The 21,825-nt window shown below is 39.0% G+C and overlaps 1 protein-coding gene across 2 annotated transcripts in view; it reads right to left on the bottom strand.

The window, feature by feature from the left end:
• sash1b (SAM and SH3 domain containing 1b) overlaps nt 1-19,771 on the bottom strand; it is a 57,368-nt gene extending 37,597 nt beyond the window's left edge. The window contains exons 1-2 of one of the 2 annotated variants that reach the window (XM_079459093.1): nt 19,363-19,771; nt 18,505-19,029 (exon numbers count right to left, since the gene is read on the bottom strand). In XM_079459093.1, the coding sequence (XP_079315219.1) occupies nt 18,505-18,972 (468 nt within the window). In that variant the 5' untranslated portion in view covers nt 18,973-19,029; nt 19,363-19,771. Of the gene's footprint in view, nt 1-18,504; nt 19,033-19,362 lie in introns of both variants that reach the window. The other variant, XM_079459092.1, reaches the window with a different exon arrangement.
• Nucleotides 19,772-21,825: the final 2,054 nt, after the last annotated feature.

Below are 21,825 nucleotides of genomic sequence, written 5' to 3'. Positions count from 1 at the left end.
CGGACGAGGACACCTAACAATGTCATACACGTTAATTTAGCCTCTCTGATGGGGGGGGGCTGTCAATTTCAGCATCAATAATTAAAAAAGTTGTAGGTCCCATTAGCAGACATGTACATTCATGAATAGTTAATGATCCATGCAGGCACTTTCACCGCAGTAAAGCGCATTCTCTGGGTTACAGAAATAGCGCAGCTCGGATCGCAACAAGGCGACCTGCCTGATGCATGAGTGCTTTTTGGCAGGACCTCCAACGCTCGGTGAGGAAATCGACGTGCGGGTTGCTCTACAAAACAAAAAATAAAGGAGTATTTGTGAATAACACATAGAAAAAGACTACACGACCAAATCTGAAGATATCATTTTTATTGGTCAATATATATATACAATAAAACTGCAATCTGCAAACAAAACCCTGCAGGTTAATTTATGTGGATGTGATATATATATATATATATATATTCGCCTTTCATTTCATTCTGGGATGAAATGCCCTCTGCACATTTAGAGAGAGACGCTTTAAATGTCTCTGATATTGTGCGAGCCAAACCTCCGCGCCGGATCCCCGTCATTGACAAAATGATGCAACCGTAGAGAAAACACGTCTAAGAATTGAATTTCAATCACGGAAGGACGAAACGGCCTCTTTTAAAGGGGTCACATGGCGCAAACACGTGTCTTCTGTATCTTTGGTTTGTTATAAATTACCCATGCATGTTTTAGATGCTTAAAATTGCTCAATTAAAGTGTCGGCAAAAAAGATGCGTTCTATCTAAAAGCGAATGCTGACACCGACCAGCCTGAAATGTGTCGTGTAACCACACCCCCGCTGATCTACGTCATTTCGTGGTATGATTCGACTAAGACCACCCAAATGTATGCGCAAGTAAGGTGGGCGCACCTGTCAGTACAATTGAAGAGGAACCTGCTGTTCCAAATACGGTAAGAGGCGTTACATTTCCGTCACGCTTGCAGTATTCGACCAATCGCTACACACCGGTTAACTGTCCAATCATAACACACCTCGCTTTTCAGAGCGATGAGCTTTGTCAAAAATCTGAGCGTTTCAGAGAGGCGGAGCAAAGAGGAGATACAAACATGCACGTTATGTGGAAATACAGCGCTTTCTAAACGTTCTTAAATCGTGTGTACACATTGGATTACATCTAAAACAAACGATAATATTCGTTTTAGCCGTGTCATATGACCCCTTTAAACACGTGACAGGTGACATTCAGCATCAGGACAGAACTGAGATTCAGAAAATGAAGGGCGGTGGGATTAAATGTGCAAACTCATGCTGTACTATAAAGGAAAGGGTTTGAATTATGTCAGCACACAGACATCCGATTAAACTGTTTGAGTGTCTGTCAATCACACCGGCTGGTAAATCTGGGGTCAGGAGTGCGTCGGGTCCGTACCCATCTGTGCTGCCTAGACGCACATTGTTTCCAGATTAACAGAACGGGCGGCAGCGCTCCAAAACATAAAGCACACAAAAAAAAAAAAAGACTAAATGGAGAAATAAAATACAAAAGGATTAATCCTGTTTTCGTCTACTAAAGTAAAAAAACAACGGTTTACCTCGCATTCCAAGAATAAAGCTTTTCTTTGCACGTGTGTGTTGTAAGACTCTTTCGCCTTGCATAGACTAAGAGGATAAGAACATTTGGAAAAAGCTTCATATCATTGTGTCTTTCTGAACATCTGGCACATTCATTCAGACACTAATGACCTTTTTAATCCTCATTTATCTTGAAATCCTGATTATAAGAAAAGCCCATATTCATCAATCTATTTAAAAACGTGTACAGGGTAATGCAAACTTCACAATTAACATTTATATGTGCTTAAAGGGACAGTCCACCCAAAAACTACAAACGCTGTAATCGTTTATTCATCCTCAAGTTGTTACAAACCTGTATACACTTCTTTATTCTAATCTGTCGGACACAAAGAAAGATATTTTGATAAATTGTTAGCATGGGGCACCATTGAATAGCATAGAAAATATATGTTTCAAAGAATTTAGGGAAACACATTGTTTGCCTACCTCATAAATCTCAGTTTTTCAAGATATCTTTCTTTGTGTTTAACTGAACAAACTCGCAGAAATGTAAACAGGTTTGGAACTACTCGAGGATGAGTAAATGCAGACAGAATTTTCCTTTGTGGGTGGACTATCCCTTTAATCTCTGTAAACAAGTCACGTTCACTGGTCCAGTCCTGCACAAACCATTCCTTCAATAAAAACACAACTTTACATTGACTCCATCTCGACAGAGGTACTTGACATCCTTATGACATGTCTGAGCAGTACATTGAACATGTCTGAGATGTTACAGTATAACTGTAGCGTATCCAACAAAAACAAGAGCAGTCATTATGAAATGCCTTTCAAAATGCCACCAGTTGCCAGTTCCACGCCAGAATTAATGCCTTTCATGGCAGTATTTGCATTTGTTTACCTCTCAAAAGAGTTAAGCTCCTTCAACTCTCTCCCATCAAAATGCAAATCCAAATGGATATGAAGCATGACCGATCTGAATTCCATGCATTGCTCCGGGTAAAGAGAGGAGAGAAGCCATATCTGAACTCTCTCTTGACTGGTAAAGAATCGCCCGTCCATCACGGATAAACGGCTTTTAAATAAGCTGACAAAAATCTCAAACACTCACAATTTACAGTACATAAAAAAACCAAGAATGAAAATTCAAGAAATGGCATTTATAGTTGCTTTTCAGAATAGGGAGGTTAACAAAAAGTCAAGGATGAGTTGATCGATTAAATGAATAATCAAGGAGCAAATGGCTGAAAACGTCAGAAAACTTTATGAAATCATCTGAACTTTTCAGTCAAGTAAACCTAAACAAGTTGCTTTTATGTGGACTTGATATTTGAAGTTATTCATCTATGTATTGTGGTATTAAAGATAAATCAATGAACCAATTAATAATTATAATCAATGAATAATATTCCATTCTGTAAGTGGCTGCTTTAGTTTTATTGGTTTATAAGTTAACTTTATTCCTTTAACATTAAAACACTGAAATGATGACAGTATCTGCATCTGGGGCGGACTATATTAACTGATCTGAGTTTCTTTAAATAATGGCCCTTTTAAAATCCAACAATGTCTCTTTCATAAGTCTGGTCTGGATCTCACTGTCCTGATTCTATCACTGTAAATATGGCATCATTTATATACTGAACACTTTAATGTTGTGGCCTGGTTCTCGTACGGCCTCTCTGACGTATGGAGCTGAACGTAGTGTTTGTTCTTGATGAGATACAGGCGAGATGTCTGAAGGCCTGTTTACGCCACAAAATTTAACAATAAAGATAAACAACATCATGGAAGAGTCATTTTTGAGAGAACCGGTATGGATGTGATCATCGACAGCAAATCAAAATCCAATCTTTAAAATGATCTTTCATGGTGTGAACGGGCCTTAGCACAACTGCTTGGTTTGACTAAACGGTAGAGGTCAAAGTGACAAAGCTGATCATTTATAATTCAAGAGCGCAGGGGTGATGGAGGTTGTGCAAAGACCTACAGAAGCCTGTGTGATATAAATATCAAAATTCTTTCTAACAGCTGTAACAATCTGCTACGCCGAACTTAAAATCATACAGAATGTTTAACTGGAGATCTCGTGTACGGCCTGGGTTTGTTTCCTGGCGTTGAATTGTTCACACGCGAACACATCTGGACAGAGTTAAACTCTGGATTGTCTGAAAGTTGGCTCGAGACGCTACACTCGATCCCTTCAAGTCTTCTCGTCGTGATCCGCACGCGGCGAGGGTTGGGTTTCTCACACGGCAGCAGCTGCTGATGGTTTCACGTGTGTATACCGCGGTATGTCAACATCTCAAGTGATAGAAGCAGCAAAACACGCTCTGTTGCCGTGGCTACAGGCGCACATATGACTGAACCTCGGGATGGGAGTGAACACCTGACCTCATCGGCATTCTTAATAAATGTTTCTGGTCATACTGTGCACAATTTACAAGCTATTGAAATAAAACGCCTTCTGTGAAAAGATCTTATTTTAGTCGCGTTCTCCTTTTCAGGAACATATTGAAGATCTGTAGTTTGAACGGTTTGAGGCATCATCACGTTGTGCGACACCAAAGAAGGTTCATTTAAATCTCTTAAGCTTTGTGTGAAGAACGGTAATAGTGATATCTTTAGTCGGGTTCATACAAAACAAAACGGATGGAGGACTGAGGTAATACAAATTCAACTAGTTTGCAAACAGAGCAAAAATCTAAGAGTATGCACAACCATGAATGCACGCCTGCCCCGTGACTGAACTTCATGTGAAGGATTGTGTTTTTAATCAGACCTGTTTGAAGACAGGGAGCCACATCAGTGTTGACAGATCCTTCTCGTATTGATCAAGTCTCTGCGCATTATCAGGCTTCACAGAGGTGTGAATGTGGACTTACAGAACAGCTGCATGCATCAGCGTGTGTGTGTGTGTGTGTGTGTTAGGCCTAGTCCTCAAGAGTCCTTGCTGTGATGTCAAGTGTTCTTGTGCCCGCATGCTGAAGAGCTTTCCAACAGCCAATCAGATGCTCTTGTTCACAGCCTCTTTCCTGCATGGCCGTTTCCCTTTCATCAACCTCTCAAACACACACACACCACCTGCTGAAAAACATGACATTATACATGTCCTTTCAAATGACAACTTCATCTACCAATGGGTCATACACATAACTATGTCTTTTGAGGTGTATAAAGACTTTACATAATGAACCGTTATTTATTTATTAGTTTAGAATGAGCTATTTCTATCTACATACACCGCAGGTCCCCTTCCATGTTGTTTCTACAGAAGCCCTAAACGGACAAACTGCGATTGAGTATCGTACATCCGTTATCTCCTTCAGGAAAGAAGAGAAAATGCGTTTTCATCTTTGTCCTGTGTCAGCCACCGTAGTGCTTTGAAAGGAGTGAGACGTTGGTTGCGATTTGCTACATCACCACTAGATGCCGCTAAATCTCACACACTGGACCTATAAATTCATGTTTCTAATGGAAAACAGATTCACAGGCTGCTTTGAGAGTTGCATACACAGGTAAATTTACACCAGGGGCTCAGGTTTAGACACATTCAGTAAATCCCTGTGTGGTGTAAACGTGCCGAATAATAAATAATAATAAATACTGGGTGCTAAAACAAGCTGATGGATTCTCTCCGGCTCTAGGCGTGACAGTAATTGGTTCTCTGCCGAAAATGAAAACACGTGGCGACCTGAAGACACCTTGTCTCATCTGATTGAGTTTTAAATATATCATTTATAATTCAGCGTGTGCTTTCTTTACAGAGTGCATCAAATCTTCAAATATTGACTAAAACCGTTACAGGACCTGAAATGACATATTCAGGATATATTCTGTTGTCATCGCAAAACAAAGAAACGATGAGAATATCACAATGATTTTAATGTGCATTATATCTTGCAGATCAGTTTTCTAAGAAAGGCTACGCACCCCAACTTCAGATATAAAATCATACAAAAACGGATCGTTTACCATCATTTTAACATTCTGCAATTTATTTTGAGAAATGTCTCAGTGGTTTTGTGTTCATACAATGGAAGTCAATGAGGTCCGGTGTTGTTTGGTTATCAACATTCTTCAAAATATCGTCTTTTGTGTTATGCTAGAAAATTATTGAAAATGAACCTTTAAAAGGGATCAGATCATATAGTTTGACCCATTGAATGAATTACAAAGTACTCCAAGGGGTCTCTTTCAAAGACAACGCTATAAACTAAACATTCTGTAATATGCATTACGATGTACCGATTTTGTCCTCTTTAAGCAACTTCATGAAGAATCAACAAAAGCTTTTTATACATTCTGTGTATATGTGATGCATATCAGCACCTCTCAGTCCATGAAGTTCTGTGAGGTTACTAACAAGACCATTCTCCACAAACGCTTTCATTAAACAGTTTTCAAGCATGCATAGAGGACAGCAGACGGACTGCCTCAGACTCCACTGCGGCATTTGTTTGGCTGGAGGACTAATTCTACTGATACGGTCTATTAAACATGGAAACAAAAATAGCTCTGCCCAGAGCCGTTGAAAAACAGAGTTACGACACTCGCATAGACGCTCGCTGGAAGAATTTAGAAACAAATTAGCTGTTGTCGGTCCCGCTAAAATCCATTTAAATTGGTTGACAGCACGGTTTTGTTTGAAGCTATTGAGCGCTCCATCAAAGTGTGTCGCAACTCTGGTTTTCCACAATTCCACACAGTTCCAGGACTTGACCGAGGTCACAGGAGCAGAGAGAGAGAGAGAGAGAGAGAGAGAGAGAGAGAGAGAGATAGAGAGAGAGAGATAGAGAGAGAGAGATAGAGAGAGAGAGAGATAGAGAGAGAGAGATAGAGAGAATAGAGAAATAGAGAGAGAGAGATAGAGAGAATAGAGAGAGAGAGAGATAGAGAGAATAGAGAGAGAGAGAGAGAGAGAGAGAGAGAGAGAGAGAGAGAGAGAGAGAGAGAGAGAGAGAGAGAGAGACAGAGACAGAGAGAGAGAGACAGAGACAGAGACAGAGACAGAGAGACAGAGAGACAGAGAGACAGAGACAGAGACAAAAGAGACAGAGAGACAGAGAGACAGAGAGACAGAGAGACAGAGACAGAGACAGAGAGAGAGAGAGACAGAGAGACAGAGAGACAGAGAGACAGAGAGACAGAGACAGAGACAGAGAGAGAGAGAGAGAGAGAGATTACTGTTTAAATCGAATCAAAATCTTAAAGTTTCAATTGACATTTTAAAATAATACATAAATAAAACTGAAACAGGAAGTGCTTCTGGACCAGTGTTTACATCTTGTGAAGTGGTCTATAGTCTATAAGTTTAGGTGATGTAGGCAGAATATCACATTATTTAACATGCTATTGCATATTTCTCTATTATCGCACAGCCCAACTCAAACCACAGACCGTTGACCCGTCACACAGACTGCAATCCTTTATCCTATAAACCCACTACCTTACACCTACACAACAGCTCCCGTCCTCTTTTGTGCGTTTCTAAGGATGCATTTCCGCACGTGTTACGACCCACTTTGCACCCACAAATTGCCACGATGCAGTGCTTTCAGAGGCACTTACAACAGCAGCACTGAGCCGCCGTCTCTTTCAAGTGTCTTTCGCTTAAATAAAGAGTCATGTGACTCGCATGTGTCCGCGAGGAGACTATTCTCCCAGCCTGATTGAAATGCAGCGCACAGCGTCTGGACGCCAGGACCTGCTTTAACATTGTTCAGAGCAGAAAGACTGGACATGCAGGCCGGTCTGATGGAAATCCATGCAGCGAGACTAAGAGAGGTTGTTAAAATGATCTAGTTTGACCTCGACTATAAGCTTTAAAACGGGACTTAAATACAACCAAATCTCACTGTTTATATAGAATAATCCCTCTTAGGTTTAGTTACACATCTTATATTCTCGTATGAGATTTAGGTCAGGGATATTATATTTTTAGGCAAAGTATTCGTGAAAAACATGAGTGCTTTTTTATGTTCAACTGGCGCTGTGTTTCTGAACCGACAGGAATGTCGTCATTTGCATCTCATTTGCATATTTGAGAAAGGTTTGGTTTAATCTCATTTCAATAAAAGACCACGGAATCTGCCACACACCATTTATGAGATTAACACTTAATTCTGACCATTTGTGCTTCTGTCGCTTCCGTCGAATAAGCAGCTAAATGGCATCTCTGTACAGATGCAGTCTGTAACCTTTTTTTGTTAAAATAATAAAAACGACATCAAAATCATAAAGTAACCTGCGGTATTTACACAGAGAAAAAGTGACGGATGCTGTTTTAAAGGCTATCATTTTTTATGTTAAAGGGATAGTTCACCCAAAAACATTCAATCGTTTATTCATCCTCATATTGTGCATATCAAGTATAAGACTCTTACTTCTGTAAAACAAAAAAGAAGACATTTTGGGGAATATCTGGCGTTCAGTGTTGCCTGGTTCTCGACATTCTTCAAAATATCTTCTTTTGTGAAGAAAGTCATACAAATTTAGAATGACAGTGTGTGTAAATAATGAAAATGATAATATACAAAGATGCATTAAAATGTCGTTTATATTGCCAGTAAATCTAATAAACACTGATCAACCAATTTTGCAAACATTGAACCCGATTCCATAAACTGTAGTAGGGCTGCAACAACGAATCGATAAAATCGATAAAAATCGATTATTAAAAATGTTGGCAACGAATTTCATTATCGATTCGTTGTATCGCGCGACTATAACGCGCGCCACATGTTTGAGTGGCGTGAGCGTAGCGTTTCTGTTGCGTGTCAGCTCTGTGGCGGCTGCGTCGTGTTTTCTGTATCTTTGCACACATGCACCGTGCCTGACGCGGCGCTGGCGCGCTGCTGCTGCTATAGGTGACATAGAGGGAGGCCGCCGACAGACAAGGGTCTTGTATTCACGACAAGTTTAAACTTTTTTCACATAACCTACACCTTCCAAAATCCGAAAAATGAGTAAGTAGGCTGTCTGTTTATTTAAATAACATTTCCAAATGTTTTGTAGCTTTATTACCTGATGTTGGACCGTCACTCAGATGACACACTAGACTACGTTGTTATTGTAGTGTGTCATATTTTTTTCCATTTTTAATCACATTGTTAAGAGCATAAAAAACAAAAATAATTCAGTCACCAATACATTTTGGGGTTTAATACGAACCACAATTCGTATTAAGATGATTCTCAGATATGTTATTAAAGATGTAACGTAATCAATTGATGCACGTGTTTACTTTATGCAATATGTGTTTAAGATGGACATAAATTAATATTCCCATTCAATGCAATGTATCTTTTCATTGGATATAGCCTAAGCATTTTCTTGGAGGAAGATTTTATGGAAAAAAGTAGTTAATTGGAGTATTCATTTGCAACATTTTAGTAATAATATCTCATACTTAATAGGAATATTAATGTATAATTTATTTCAATATTCACTTGTTGTTTCTCCAAAAATGCATTATAAACATGATTTAAGTCCTGATGTTTTCTACAGTGGACATGTAAACCCCGTAACGTGTAGATGTTGGTTTAATGAAATTCAATTTGAAAATACGATCAAATAAATGATGATTAGCTTTCAAACATCAAAATGGCATTCATTAATATGTATTCGTGTACAAAATTACATATAAACATCTTTTCCTATTCTATTTTGCCTGGAAACGCTTCCAACACGCTTGCGTGTCTCGTGAAAAATAGGCGTCGATTCAATTCCTAGTATGCACGCGTTTTCCGTGCGGCTCGTCTCACGCAGGCAGTGTGCAAGCTCTAACCTGTTAACATGGGAGCCGATTTAAAAACGGTCACGCCAGGCTTCTGAGACGCTCACGCCACGCATCTAGTGTGTCACAGGACTAAAAAAAGTTGATCGCGCCGCGCAGCATAGCGGAGAAAAAATAAATTAAAAAAGCAGAGCGGAGGTAGAGGAAAGACCATCAGAGAGACCCGAAAAAAACAGCAAACCATGAGGGGCTTCTTGATGGGAAATGCATCATGTAAACCACAGCAAGCTGTAATAATAATATAATAAGTAATAATAAAGCTTTTGAAATATGTTTTGCAATGTCAGTTCTATTTTTCAATAAAGGGTTGAAAATGAATGCTTTTAAAAATTTGTATCCGATTCATCGATTAATCGAACAAATAATCGACAGATTAATCGATTATTAAAATAATCGTTAGTTGCAGCTCTAAACTGTAGCCTTAGAAACAAATCCAGATTCAAAACCTGTTCCTACGGTCCATTCAACTTCCATCTCTGGTCTCAAGAGAGAGAGACCGTACACGAGAAACACATTGCCGCTTCCTCTCAGTCCACACTGAACATGTTCTACAAGAAACATTTTAATGGCGGTGTGAAATGTGAAAAGAAAGGAAGAGCATATATAGATCAGGTTGTGAAAACAAGCTTTTTGTTTTCCAGTATATGTATGTGTGTAGAGGTGAACTGTGGGCAGGTGGTGGGCTATGAAGGCGGTCTGTCCTGCAGAGGTGTGAGACAGTCGCATGACTGCCAGACGGCACAATTTACCCAATCTGAGACTTTAATTTGTGTGTGTGTGTTAAAACGATCTGCAGAGATGACTTGAATCGGACCAAAACATCACAATAAAATACTTAATTATTTAAAATATATTTCCGGGTGAATGTGCATATCCAGGACAAACTGAGCATTTCCTAAGGATCAGATCAATGAAGGAAAATTTTTCCCGTTGCAGACAAACGGTCTCTACGGGCCGGCCGAGAGGCGCCGAGGACACATCATGGCTGCACATTCTGCCGGCCTTCGGGCTAAATCGCACAGTCCCCAGGCTTTTGTGTTGTCATGGTTACGCTGCCTAACCAGCAGGATGTAAGAATATGTGCCGACTATGATGTGCAAGTGCACATCCCCCCAAACACACACGGGTCTGGAGTTCAGCCTCCTCACTAAACCCTCAAAGAGAGCAAGAGGTGTGAGAGAGAAGCGTCGGACAAAGCAGATTACTTTCTCTCCTTCACGCTTCTGCGCCGATGTGAGGGGAGCAGCCGTAAATCTGAGCGAAGGTGTTAGAGTGCAAATGTTCAGCGCAGCCGCTCCCGCTCGCTTTTTTTAAAGAACACAAAAAAGCACACAATAAACGCATCTGTACGGCTGCACAAAAGAGTTAAATAGCGTAAATGTGGAGTTTTGTTCATATGCACCGCAATACTGTTTTTCGTAGTTATAATGATGATTCTTTCCCTAAAAAGAATGTAAAACATGTCGGTTGGATTTGAAGAGTTTGGTTCCAAAATCTCGATCAAACTGCTGTTGGTTTGTTTAGATTTTAGCCATAATAAATAAAACACAGCTAACAAATATAAAACATAAAACATAATTTTAGAGAACATATCTCATTTTCGAACCAAACTCTTCATATATAGTTTTACTTTATCAAATGTAAAATCATTTAAATTGATTGTACAAACTTAAAGCATTGTCATATCATGAATTGCATTATTTCATTTATTAAAGGGACAGTTCACCCAAAAAAGTTCACCCTCATGTCATTCCAAACCTGTATGTGACTCTTCTGCCAAACACAAATGAAGATATTGTGATGATTTGTGTTCATACAATAGAAGTCAACGGGCGTCAATGTTGTTTGGCTGTTATGTTCTGCAGAAGAAAGAGTCACATACAGGAATGACATGAGGGCGAATAAATGATGAAAGAATTTTCATCATCGGGTGAATTACCTGTTTAAGTTATTGCATATCGTGCAGCCGTAATGCATCTCTGTCAACTGCTTGTGTCACGCTTTGTCTCTTTTTCTACGCAATGCAAGTTATTTGAACTATTTCTGTCCCGAGTAAATCTCTGTATACTGGAGCTGCGAGGCATACGTTATTCCCCGAAGAATGAGTGTCACGCCATGAGCCTTATATCCCACAAACGGCTTTCTGAAAAGACACAAACAGCTGTCAGCTGTGAGGAGGCGAGGGGCCGCCGGCTGTATTCACACATGAACTTCTGCTGTGCGCCTCCTGTCCAGAACTGTCCGCAGACTCCAGAGAGAGACACCAGTCTCTCTGACAGACACACGACCGGAGTGGTGCATTGTTCTGGATTTCATTACGGTTTGTATGACAGGACACTTCTACGGGGCCCCCGGCTCTCCGCGACAAAGGAAATATTTACATGTGAATTCGGCGGAAAAGTACATGTGCGGGTGTGTCTTTGTCACGTGTGCGTGTTGTCGTATGCTTTGATCATTCGATTTGAAATTTAGTGATTGTTTCACAGTCTATGTTGCACCTGTAGATTCCCAAAAAACCTGTGGGCTATAAAGCAAATGATGCAAGTGCATGTGGACAAACATGTAGGGTCAGAATCTGCTTCAAAAGACACGATTAATACATTTACATTTATTCATTTGGCAGACGCTTTTATCCAAAGCGACTTTTGCTGACAGCGGTACAGTAAGAAGCTCTGGATTTGGCACCACATGAACTCTTGGTTGGCTGCAGGCCGGGTCCGATCGCCGGTGGGCGTAACGGCAGTGTGCCAGCGGAAACCAAGCAATGATAGAGTGACCTGTCAACACTGCTAGAGATTATCAACCCAAGTGGAAAAAAGAGAGGCTACATCTCAAATATAACATCATATACATCAACCACATACTGATCGCTGAGAGGCGAGTGATATTTAACAGCCTGATGTAAAAACACGGGTGCAAAACAAAAGATTTTAAAATAGTATTTGCAATCCATCATACGAAGTGAGGCTGGGCGGTATGAAAGTTTATACTGAAGCTCTATTCTGTGTATATCATGGTATGTAAATAAGTGGTTGACGCAAACTCACAAGCAACATGCACCTGCATGTTCGATCGAGTGAGACGAGGGCTGTTTAGAAACTAAATTGTCGATTTGATTCTTATTTTATGGTTTCGGTTCGATATCGATTAGTTATCAGTACTTCGATTAAAACGCTAGTTTTGCAGAAATGGAATCCCTATTTAAATATATATGCTGGCAATTGAAACCCTCCTACTTAGTATCACTGAATAAGAGAAGTTTTGAATGCGCAGACGTTGAAAAGAAGTTTTATTTAGAAACTGTAAAGGTAACTGCTGACAGTTTTCTTTGCCTGCATTTATCTTTATTTGTTTTCTAGTTTAATTCAAGTTAAAAAGGAAATGCATTTGTGTTTTTTGAATGTTGTTCATTTCTGTGTCAGTGATTATTCACGTTTGATAACCGTGATCTCAATATTGGTCAAAATTGTTATGATTTTTGTCATTAATCGAGCAGCTTCGGTTACATCCATCAGTTTCCATGTCTGCAGGATTGTTGAATTTCAGCTCTTGTTCTGACGGGCTCTTTGACGGTAACATTGCTTCACACAGCTGTGTTTGCTCAACTAAAGTGTTTGAATTATAGAGAATCCAAATCCCGTCTGTCTGCTCATATAAATGCAAAACAGACACTGAACGCAGAGCATAATCATCCAATCTCTTGGGAAAACATATCTGCGCAACATTTATACACTGTATTATATGATGACTCACAAACATCAAAGCAAATAGATTTAAAATTCTGCACATAAGATTGACATCAGTGTTTGAGAACAATCCCATCATGTGGTCCAGACTCTTTACTGCTGGTGTTTTAATCCACTAAAGAGACGCTGTGATTTCATTGAAACACATCAGATTTAGCTCTGGCTCTTAGCTCATTTACAACCACCCTAGATTACAATAATTGTTCCACTAACACAGTTAAACCGATAAGCTGTACGTGTCCCTTCAGAGCATCCATGCATGAAGGCGAACAGAGACAGCACTACAAATTGATTGTACGGTACAGGAGACCATATAAGCCAACGTCCAATGGAACATCCCATTTTCCCAGAATGCAACATCAGCATTGATTCAGCGCACACCGCCTGACAGTCTGTCCTACAAATGAGGCTCAGACACTCCATTTCCGTTTATCGGCAGGATTTACTGGACTTTAGTGACGTTTAATGAACACACATGAGAGATACGTGCCTGTTCATTTCAAGTCATCATTTTAGTACTTAAAGTCCCCGTGAACCGGAAGTTGCGATCGTTTTTACTTCCGTATTTTTTAAATGCATTTTCGAGTAAAGTGGAATTACGAATGATAAAATAGTGGAGGTGGCTTTAGTCTATCTCTGCGGTTTGATTGGATGTATAAAATCAGCCATTGTATTTTGAAATGGACTGACAGTTGAAGGGGAGGAGTTTACAGATAGTCCGCCAAAGCCTTTAAGATGGATAGTCAATACAGGAAGGAAGTGCATTTTGAGATTTTAATTGAAGATAATGAGGGCACATGATTTTTAAAAAGAGATTTACCCACATTGATAAACTATTTACAATAAACGCTGCAATGTTTTATGAAAAAATAGACCTTCAAATTTTTATTTCACTGGGACTTTAAAGTACTGTAAGTGCTTATACGAGCAAAGAAGTCTCGACAATTAATATGTCATACCAACGGTTTTGCTGCTTATGTTTGCACCCATAAAAAAGAAAAATCACAGATGAGATCTCAGTAATATCTTTATTAGTACTTCTAGACGTCAGTGAGAGAAAACGGAGAGCCTGTGGAAATTTAGTCTCATCTGCGTCTCCGATATTTCTCCTGAGAAAAAAAGCTAGAAATCACCCAAATATATCTGTCAGAGTTTGAGAAGTGATGTCTACGATGTGTCAAACTGAGCTCTGATTTGTCAAGTCAATATTAGTGAAGATCTCAATATGAAGTCAAATCCTGATTATTTTACCTCTACAATCTACATTTTACACCTCCAGACTCTATACAACACTCTTATTTGATTCTCTCTTTATTTCTCCCGAGTGATACTTGGAACCCAAATGAGACCTTCATCAAATCTCCTGAGTCTTGACAGAGCAACATCTGAGCAGTAACATTTTCCTCTGCGGACAGACACGTAAGCGAAAACTCAGACCATTCCCGTCATCGGTCACTGACAATCAGATGTCTGAGTGGGTTTAAACTGCTGTTGTAAGGCCACAGGTTCATGTGAAATGACATTTATATTGGGTGGTAATCCCTCGAACTCAAGTAATCCAAACTGCTGGGGTCACAGCTGTGGGATCACCCCTACCCTCGGGTCACCCGGAGATAAACATCACAGCAGACCTCTGCCCACAGCAGCAGGAACATTCATTCATTTCAGACATTTAATAGTCAGTGCGTGCAGGTGCTCTCTCCAACACTTCCAGATCCTATTGCTAAACATCAATCTACAGCAAGAACATCACTCAAGCAACCGCATGAGAAAGTTTTATAAAAAAAAGTAAATATAACTTTTATAATAATATCAAAATATTAATACTGTCCTTTGGTTGAATGGTTGGATATGGTTGAATACAGAAAATATTGAAATGATCGAATAGTGTGCAATAACCGAATCATTTAGGAGTTCAGTTATTGCACATTTTCATAAAGTTATGTGTAGACCACTTTGGAGGACGTAAACAACCCTGATCTAACGCTGGTCCAGAACTTCCTGTTTACGTTTTTTAACACTTCACAATGCTTGAACAAAATACAAATAACAGAACATTTAACCGAATAAAAATGTCAAACGAATATTTTTAAGTTTTAATTATGTATGTGAGATTAAAAATAAATAAAAACTGAAACCGGAAGTGCTTCTGGACCAGTGTTGACATCTTGCAAAGTGGTTCAAATGGTCAAATTTGTAGGTTGATGCAGATAGCTGAGAGAATGTGTGATAATCAATAATCCGAATTTAAGTCAAATATGTTCATTTTCAGTTTTTAAATATATTTTACAAACTTAAACCAATATTGTATCGCATATCGCATTATTTAACATTCTATAGCGTACAGCATTTTTCCTCAATATCGCACAGCTCAAGTTGAATACATGACTCTTTCTTCAGTAAAGTCTCAGTGGTTTTGTGTTCATAAAATGGAAGTCAATGGGGTTTAATGTTATTACATTCTTTAAAATGAAAGAAACTCGTACATGAGGGTGAGTCAATGACTTTTTAGACATTTTTGGTTTAGTTATCCCTTTCACAAACAGCGAGCCTGAGCTCAGATATACAGCGTTTAAGAAGTTAATTCAGCGACAGCAGCTGTGTATACTGACCCGTGTGTCTCACTCCCCTGTGGACAATTTAACCTAAATTTGACAAATGTAATTGACATGCGTAAGCGATCCATCTCTGTCTGAGTTTAATTCATCTATCAAGCTGCCAAAAACAACAGCAGTGATCTAGACGTGATCTTCAAGAACTCTCAAATGATGGCTGGGTGTCACATGACCATCTACAGCATCATAATGAAAACAAGTTCTGTGTAAAGCACCACTATATGAAAACAACACAAAAATAAGTGAAGAACTAAATTCTGGCAAACTAATGGAATAAAATGATGTGTAACGCTCAGGCTGTGTCAACAATGACTTTGTGTTCCCAAAGTTTGAGTTTCCAAACATATCGAAGTGCTGGCTTCTCATGCTTAACACTTTTCAACTTGTTAACTTATTAAAAAACTATTTGGACGATCAAATACCCAACTCACTCATATATATAAACAACATATTCACCCTACACCAAACAATAGATTTACTCTGACTTCCATCGTCGAAGAAGACGATGTGACAAAGTTTGAGAGAGAGCATTTGATTCCAGCAGACACAGAAACTATCCATTTATAATGCAGGTCACCTGTTTTCATCCAGACACACGCAATGTGAAGGAAACGTGGAGCTGCATTCAAAATCAAGTTCAAGCCAGAGACAAAAGAGAGCTCAGATGTCTCCAGCGTTCCAATGATACACAGCAGGCCAGTAACTCTCCTGGAGAAGACGATCAATGCACATTTGAGTTCAAAACACAAGATCTATTCGCCACAAAATGACAATTCTGACATTAGTTTCCCACCTCTGTTGTTTCAGAAATGACAAGGAAACACGTACTCAGAGATGGATGCAAAAGAGAAACGCTCTGTGAATAAAGACATGTTGGGCTTCATTTGAAATACACTACAGTGTGAAGTCATAAAGACTTGTGTGTTAGTTTACTTTGTATTTCTCCTTTCAGGTGCTTGACAGACACGATCTCTAGTAAATGAAACAGCATAAAGATTTTTCACAAAATGTTTCGTGTTGTGTCCCAAAGCAGACGATAAAATCACAAAAGGCAATGAGTAAATAACGACAGCGTTTTCATGTTTGTAAGCCTTAAATATCTTCTCCCAACAATCCTTTCAGTCAATCTCTGCACACAGCTCATCTCAATTTGCAAGACAATCCGGAGAGCAGCGGTTTGCATTCCGTGAAACCAGGAAAGCAAGAGAGGACATTTTAAAAGTGGGACACTCTTTACAAATGCAAATAGCAGTAATGATAATGAAGACTTCGGCGTGGCGTGAGACATTGAATGCTTCTCTATGTGCTGAGACCGTGATGAAGTCACCTGTCACCAGATAGACGGGACGAGATAATGGAGACAGAAGAAAAGCAGCGGAGGGTCGGCAGACTCACGATGAGCGCTGTCAGAGATCCACGCTCGTACATACAATGGAATACGGGGATTTAAATAAGAAACATCGGTTATCATAAATCCTCATAAGTTGAGTACAAATGTAAAGTCAAAAAACGACATAAAAGCAGGGAGCGATTTGATGCGTTTTATAATGTGATATTCCAGTACTGCAAAAAAACATTTCAGTTCCCAAAAATGAAAATTCTGTGATCCTTTACTCAAATTGTTAGAAACCTGTATCCATTTCTTCGGTCTGATAAACACGAAGGAAGATATTTGGAAGAATGTCAGTGACCAAACAGATCTTGTCCCCCCATTTACTGCCATAGTAGGGACAATAAATACTATGCAAGTCAATGCGGGATGTGATCTGTTTGGTTACTGACATTCTTACAAATATCTTCCTTTGTGAGTGAACTATCATTTTAATATGTATATGTAGGCACAGTATTTTCATCTTATTCTTCCAGTTAATGTAAACGTATAAACCTTTTTGTAGATATTTTAAACTACACAGCTTTAGAAAATGTTTTTTTACAGGGAATGTTCAATATGCTTTCATCCATTTGCTATGGTCTGTTTCTTCAGGATCATTTTGAAGTCACTTTGCTGAATGAATAAATGTAAAAGCATGCTGCAGATTAAATAGACATACTGATAAATGCTAATAAAACACTTTAACATTCAATGCATCATTTCCCCTATTATTTAAAAGCTTTTAAGCGTCAGATGATGTTCGCTGGAGATAATGGGATGGTAAATCACGCTATATCAATAGCACTCAGTGTATTTAATGGATGACAGCAGTTGATTTGGGTTTTATCGATAAGAGCCGAGACTCGGCTGCTCTCAAAGCCCCGGCGTGTAACACAGCTTCTCAAACACCTTCGACTGTTAAAATCGTTTGTGTCGGATATGGAAAACGGTTATTACAAGCATCAAGCATTTCTCAAAACAATATTAAACCAATGTTAAGTGAACATTTGTGACATCATGTTTACTATGGATGACTGCATGGACCAATAAACCGAAAAACAGAAGCGGACGTCTCACCTCGTGTCAGTACCAAACTATACAGACGACCTTGCCAATAGATGACATTCATTTTAAAGAAGATAAGTACAGGTCAAATAAATCTAGTTGGTCAATTGTGCATCTTATTGGGCGACCCATAGCGGTAAATATAATAACGGATGACATTTACAAGAGACATTCCGCAGACAAACCCTCCCTATAATGTTAAATGCCCCAAAAGGGCAATAAACACAGACACCAGGTGGGCAAATTTCAAACCAACGGGTAACCTTTGTAGGAGAGACTAAAATGTCAACATCTGTTTGAACACGACAGGAACACCGAGTACGTAAATTTGCAATACACACCTTATGCGAGTGGGGCATTTTGCTCAGATCAATTCCATCCTTCACCAGTTTATCTCGTATCATGATCTTCAGCTTGAGTTTGGGATAAACCAGCGGCGCCTCGTGGTCCTCCAGTGCTTTGATGTCACAGGAGAGTCCAGATCTGGGTTTATCCCATGTAGAGTTCACCCACGATTTGGTGCAGTGGCTGATGTGAGATGTGTGGGGGTACGTGCCATGAGGAAGGGGCTCTAAAGTGAAGTAAAGTCCTGGTTTCACCTTCCTGTCCTCATCTCGGAGTCTCTCCACGGCTCGGAGAACCTTCTCCCGGTGATACGGGGTCAGGACGCCTATGGCATCCAGGTCGGGGTCTCCGATCTGTTTGCACACCTCCAGGTCATCATATCCGTTATCAACGAATGACTCCACGTACTGGCACAGCTGGAGGGTTTTCAACCACTCGTAGACAATAGTGGGTCCGTGGTCCATCGTTGCCAAACAATTGTTATCCCAAATTATTGCATATTGCCAAAGCCATCAGTTACCCTGCTGAAAAAAACACATTAGAAAGCATCACAGAAATTCGATTGGATTTAATGGGTATAATGGGAACTGAATATTGGTTTTGTGGAAACTATAATGGTCTCTACTGTTCTATTATCTGACGGACCAATGAAGACCATGAAATCCTCCTGGAATAACACGCAAACGCACTACATGCATTTGTTTATGGTTTTATTGGTAAACAGTTGAAATTTGTATTGTCATTTTCAGCAGGAAAGCTAGACTGCAGAATCAAACAACAAACGCATAACAAAACAGATGCATGGTAGTACGCACGACACTTTTCGATAAACAAAGTTCAAAGTGCATATTTACCTCGACGGCAACTTTCAACGATATCAATCCCGTCCGAAAAGTGCTTCTCTCATCACATATCCGTGTTTTCATCGCACGCAGGTCTCAAGTTCATGATCGGAACACATTGTAGCAGATGGAGACACAGTGTAGCGCTCGGACCATCACTGAATAAACCTGCGCTCGTGTGCAGTGTCAGTGAAACTCGCTCTTTCGGAAAGTCGCTTTCTTTCGTGTGTCCGTATATCTTCCATTGCTCTGGACCTCCAGACAGCATGTAACAGAAAAGAAGTCGCAGACGGGGTTGTTGTATCCAACGGTGCCCCAAACGCCAAATTGAAGTTTCCCTCCCCTTCATTCTGATGCGTCAAATCTCATGTTGATTTGGCGACTCCTGCAGGCCGTTTCCGGAACCGCGGCGCTGTTGGGCAACGAAGAAAACGAGATAAAGGACACACATGTCCACAACATCACTTGTTATTTCTTCCCGATAAAATATCGTAGAGCTTGCAGTAACCTCAAATATATATTTTAACTCATATCTTACTTAGTGTTGATGTGGATATTGTAGATTTTGTAGCCTATTTTGTTGTGTTTTGTCTCATTTCAAGCTATTTTAAGTCATATTGAGGCCTTCTAGGTGAATAACTCTGGATTAGTTTAGTGAGAAGGTAACAGGTTGTGTTTGTTCAATTTGGGGATTATACGCTATTCTTTTAAGAAATATTTAATGATCCTATTGTTTTGTTTTTGTTATTATTAACAATTTATGAAGCCGTTTATTTGATAATATTTCAGTGAATTGACTGTTTTCTAAGAGACATGTTTTAAATATTATCAAATAGATGGTAAAATCTTAAAGGCTTGAAAAAACATTATTTTATCTTTGTGCTTTAGGAAAATACGTTTTGTTATTTTGTTCATCATCCTCTTGATGATAGTTTCTGATTCAGTTCCCTTTTAAAAATTTGACCATATGTGATGCATAGGATCTTAAATTCTCGTTTGATTTAAAGAGTTCATGTTATTTCGGGCTTTTTATTTACTGGACCTTTAGGACCATTTCTAAATGAACTGAGCCTGAAAACATTTGAGTTTGGGTGTGAAACCGCGACATCTTGTGGCCAAAGCAAGTAGCCTATGATAAAGTGTGCTCGAATCAAAACGGCAAGAACTCCATCTTTCTTTTACATTTATTTTCCATTGCACAGTTATGTCTATAAACATGTTTCCTAAATTGTTGGGTGGCAGCAGAATAAGACAAACATTCTTGTGAAAGTTTGATTAATAAAACTGTACAATAAATTGGCTATGAGGAGAAAACCGGCAAGAACCCCCAAGAACTTTTCATGATAACATGTTTTCTGGAGCACATTATCAGCTAGTTTCATTCAAAAACGTAAAAGAATCTGAACTTAAATGGCAATGCTATGATGAAAAAAATGTAGCCTATAATAAAGCGTAAATACTTGTGATTTGTTCATTTACAAACATCTCACTAGGATACACAACAAATGATGATGCTAAAAAATGTAATGCAGGTTATTTCAAGTTTGTAAACACAGGATCTCATGCTGCCTTTTGTGCAAGAGAAATCAGACGTCAAACAGTAAGAAATCGCCAATGATTTCAAATATTCAGAATCATCTGGTTCTTCTAAGACTAAGCGTATGGCTCCCAATAAAAGTGTTTCAATTTCATATCTGATTCATATATACACAAGCCATGTATCATCTTAAAACGCACCCTTTCATTTCAAATAATATAATCATAGTATTCCTTTGCAAATTTCTGAAATCAAAAGTAAATCATATATATATAGTGTATATTTAAAATGTATAAATATATTCGAACATCATTAAACTGACCATGAGGACAAATCTGAGTGTGTGATGCACCCCATGATGTTCACCGCTGACATTTGAGCATTTGTCTTGTTTTGGTCCTTTGTAAAAAATAAAAATGTACCCATAAATAATGATACACTATTACCAAGAATAATAAAGAAAATTAAGATACAAACTACAAAAATATTAATAAATGACTTGGATGTACTCATAATACGCAAAACCACACAACTGCTCACAGAAAAGAAAAATATATATTAAGTAGACAAGCTAAGAGTCATTTTCAGTTTGTCAACATTGCAAATGGCTATTTGGGAAGATATTTACACAAACAAAGTTGCTCACTATATATATATATATATATATATATATATGTAGACGCCATGATGTGTATTTTAAATAATAAAAACCGTTTCAGGTGGGAGGCTTTTCAAAAGATCAACATACAGCAAAGCAACTCTTTGGAGTCTCCTAAGGTCATGGACTGACAGCATCATCACCCTCAAATTTGTCTTCCAAAGTTTTCATATGTACAACATTTGGCAGCAATGTGAAAAACAAAAACACGACACAGAAAAGCCTTGATATGCCTGATAGGAAAGTAACAAACTAAATCAACACAAATAGCAGCATCTTC

This window comes from Barbatula barbatula (assembly GCF_947034865.1).
Source record: "Barbatula barbatula genome assembly, chromosome: 6".
Lineage (NCBI taxonomy): Eukaryota > Metazoa > Chordata > Actinopteri > Cypriniformes > Nemacheilidae > Barbatula > Barbatula barbatula.
The sequence above is the reverse complement of the archived record's forward strand: the minus strand, read 5'-3'. Positions and strand labels throughout refer to the sequence as shown.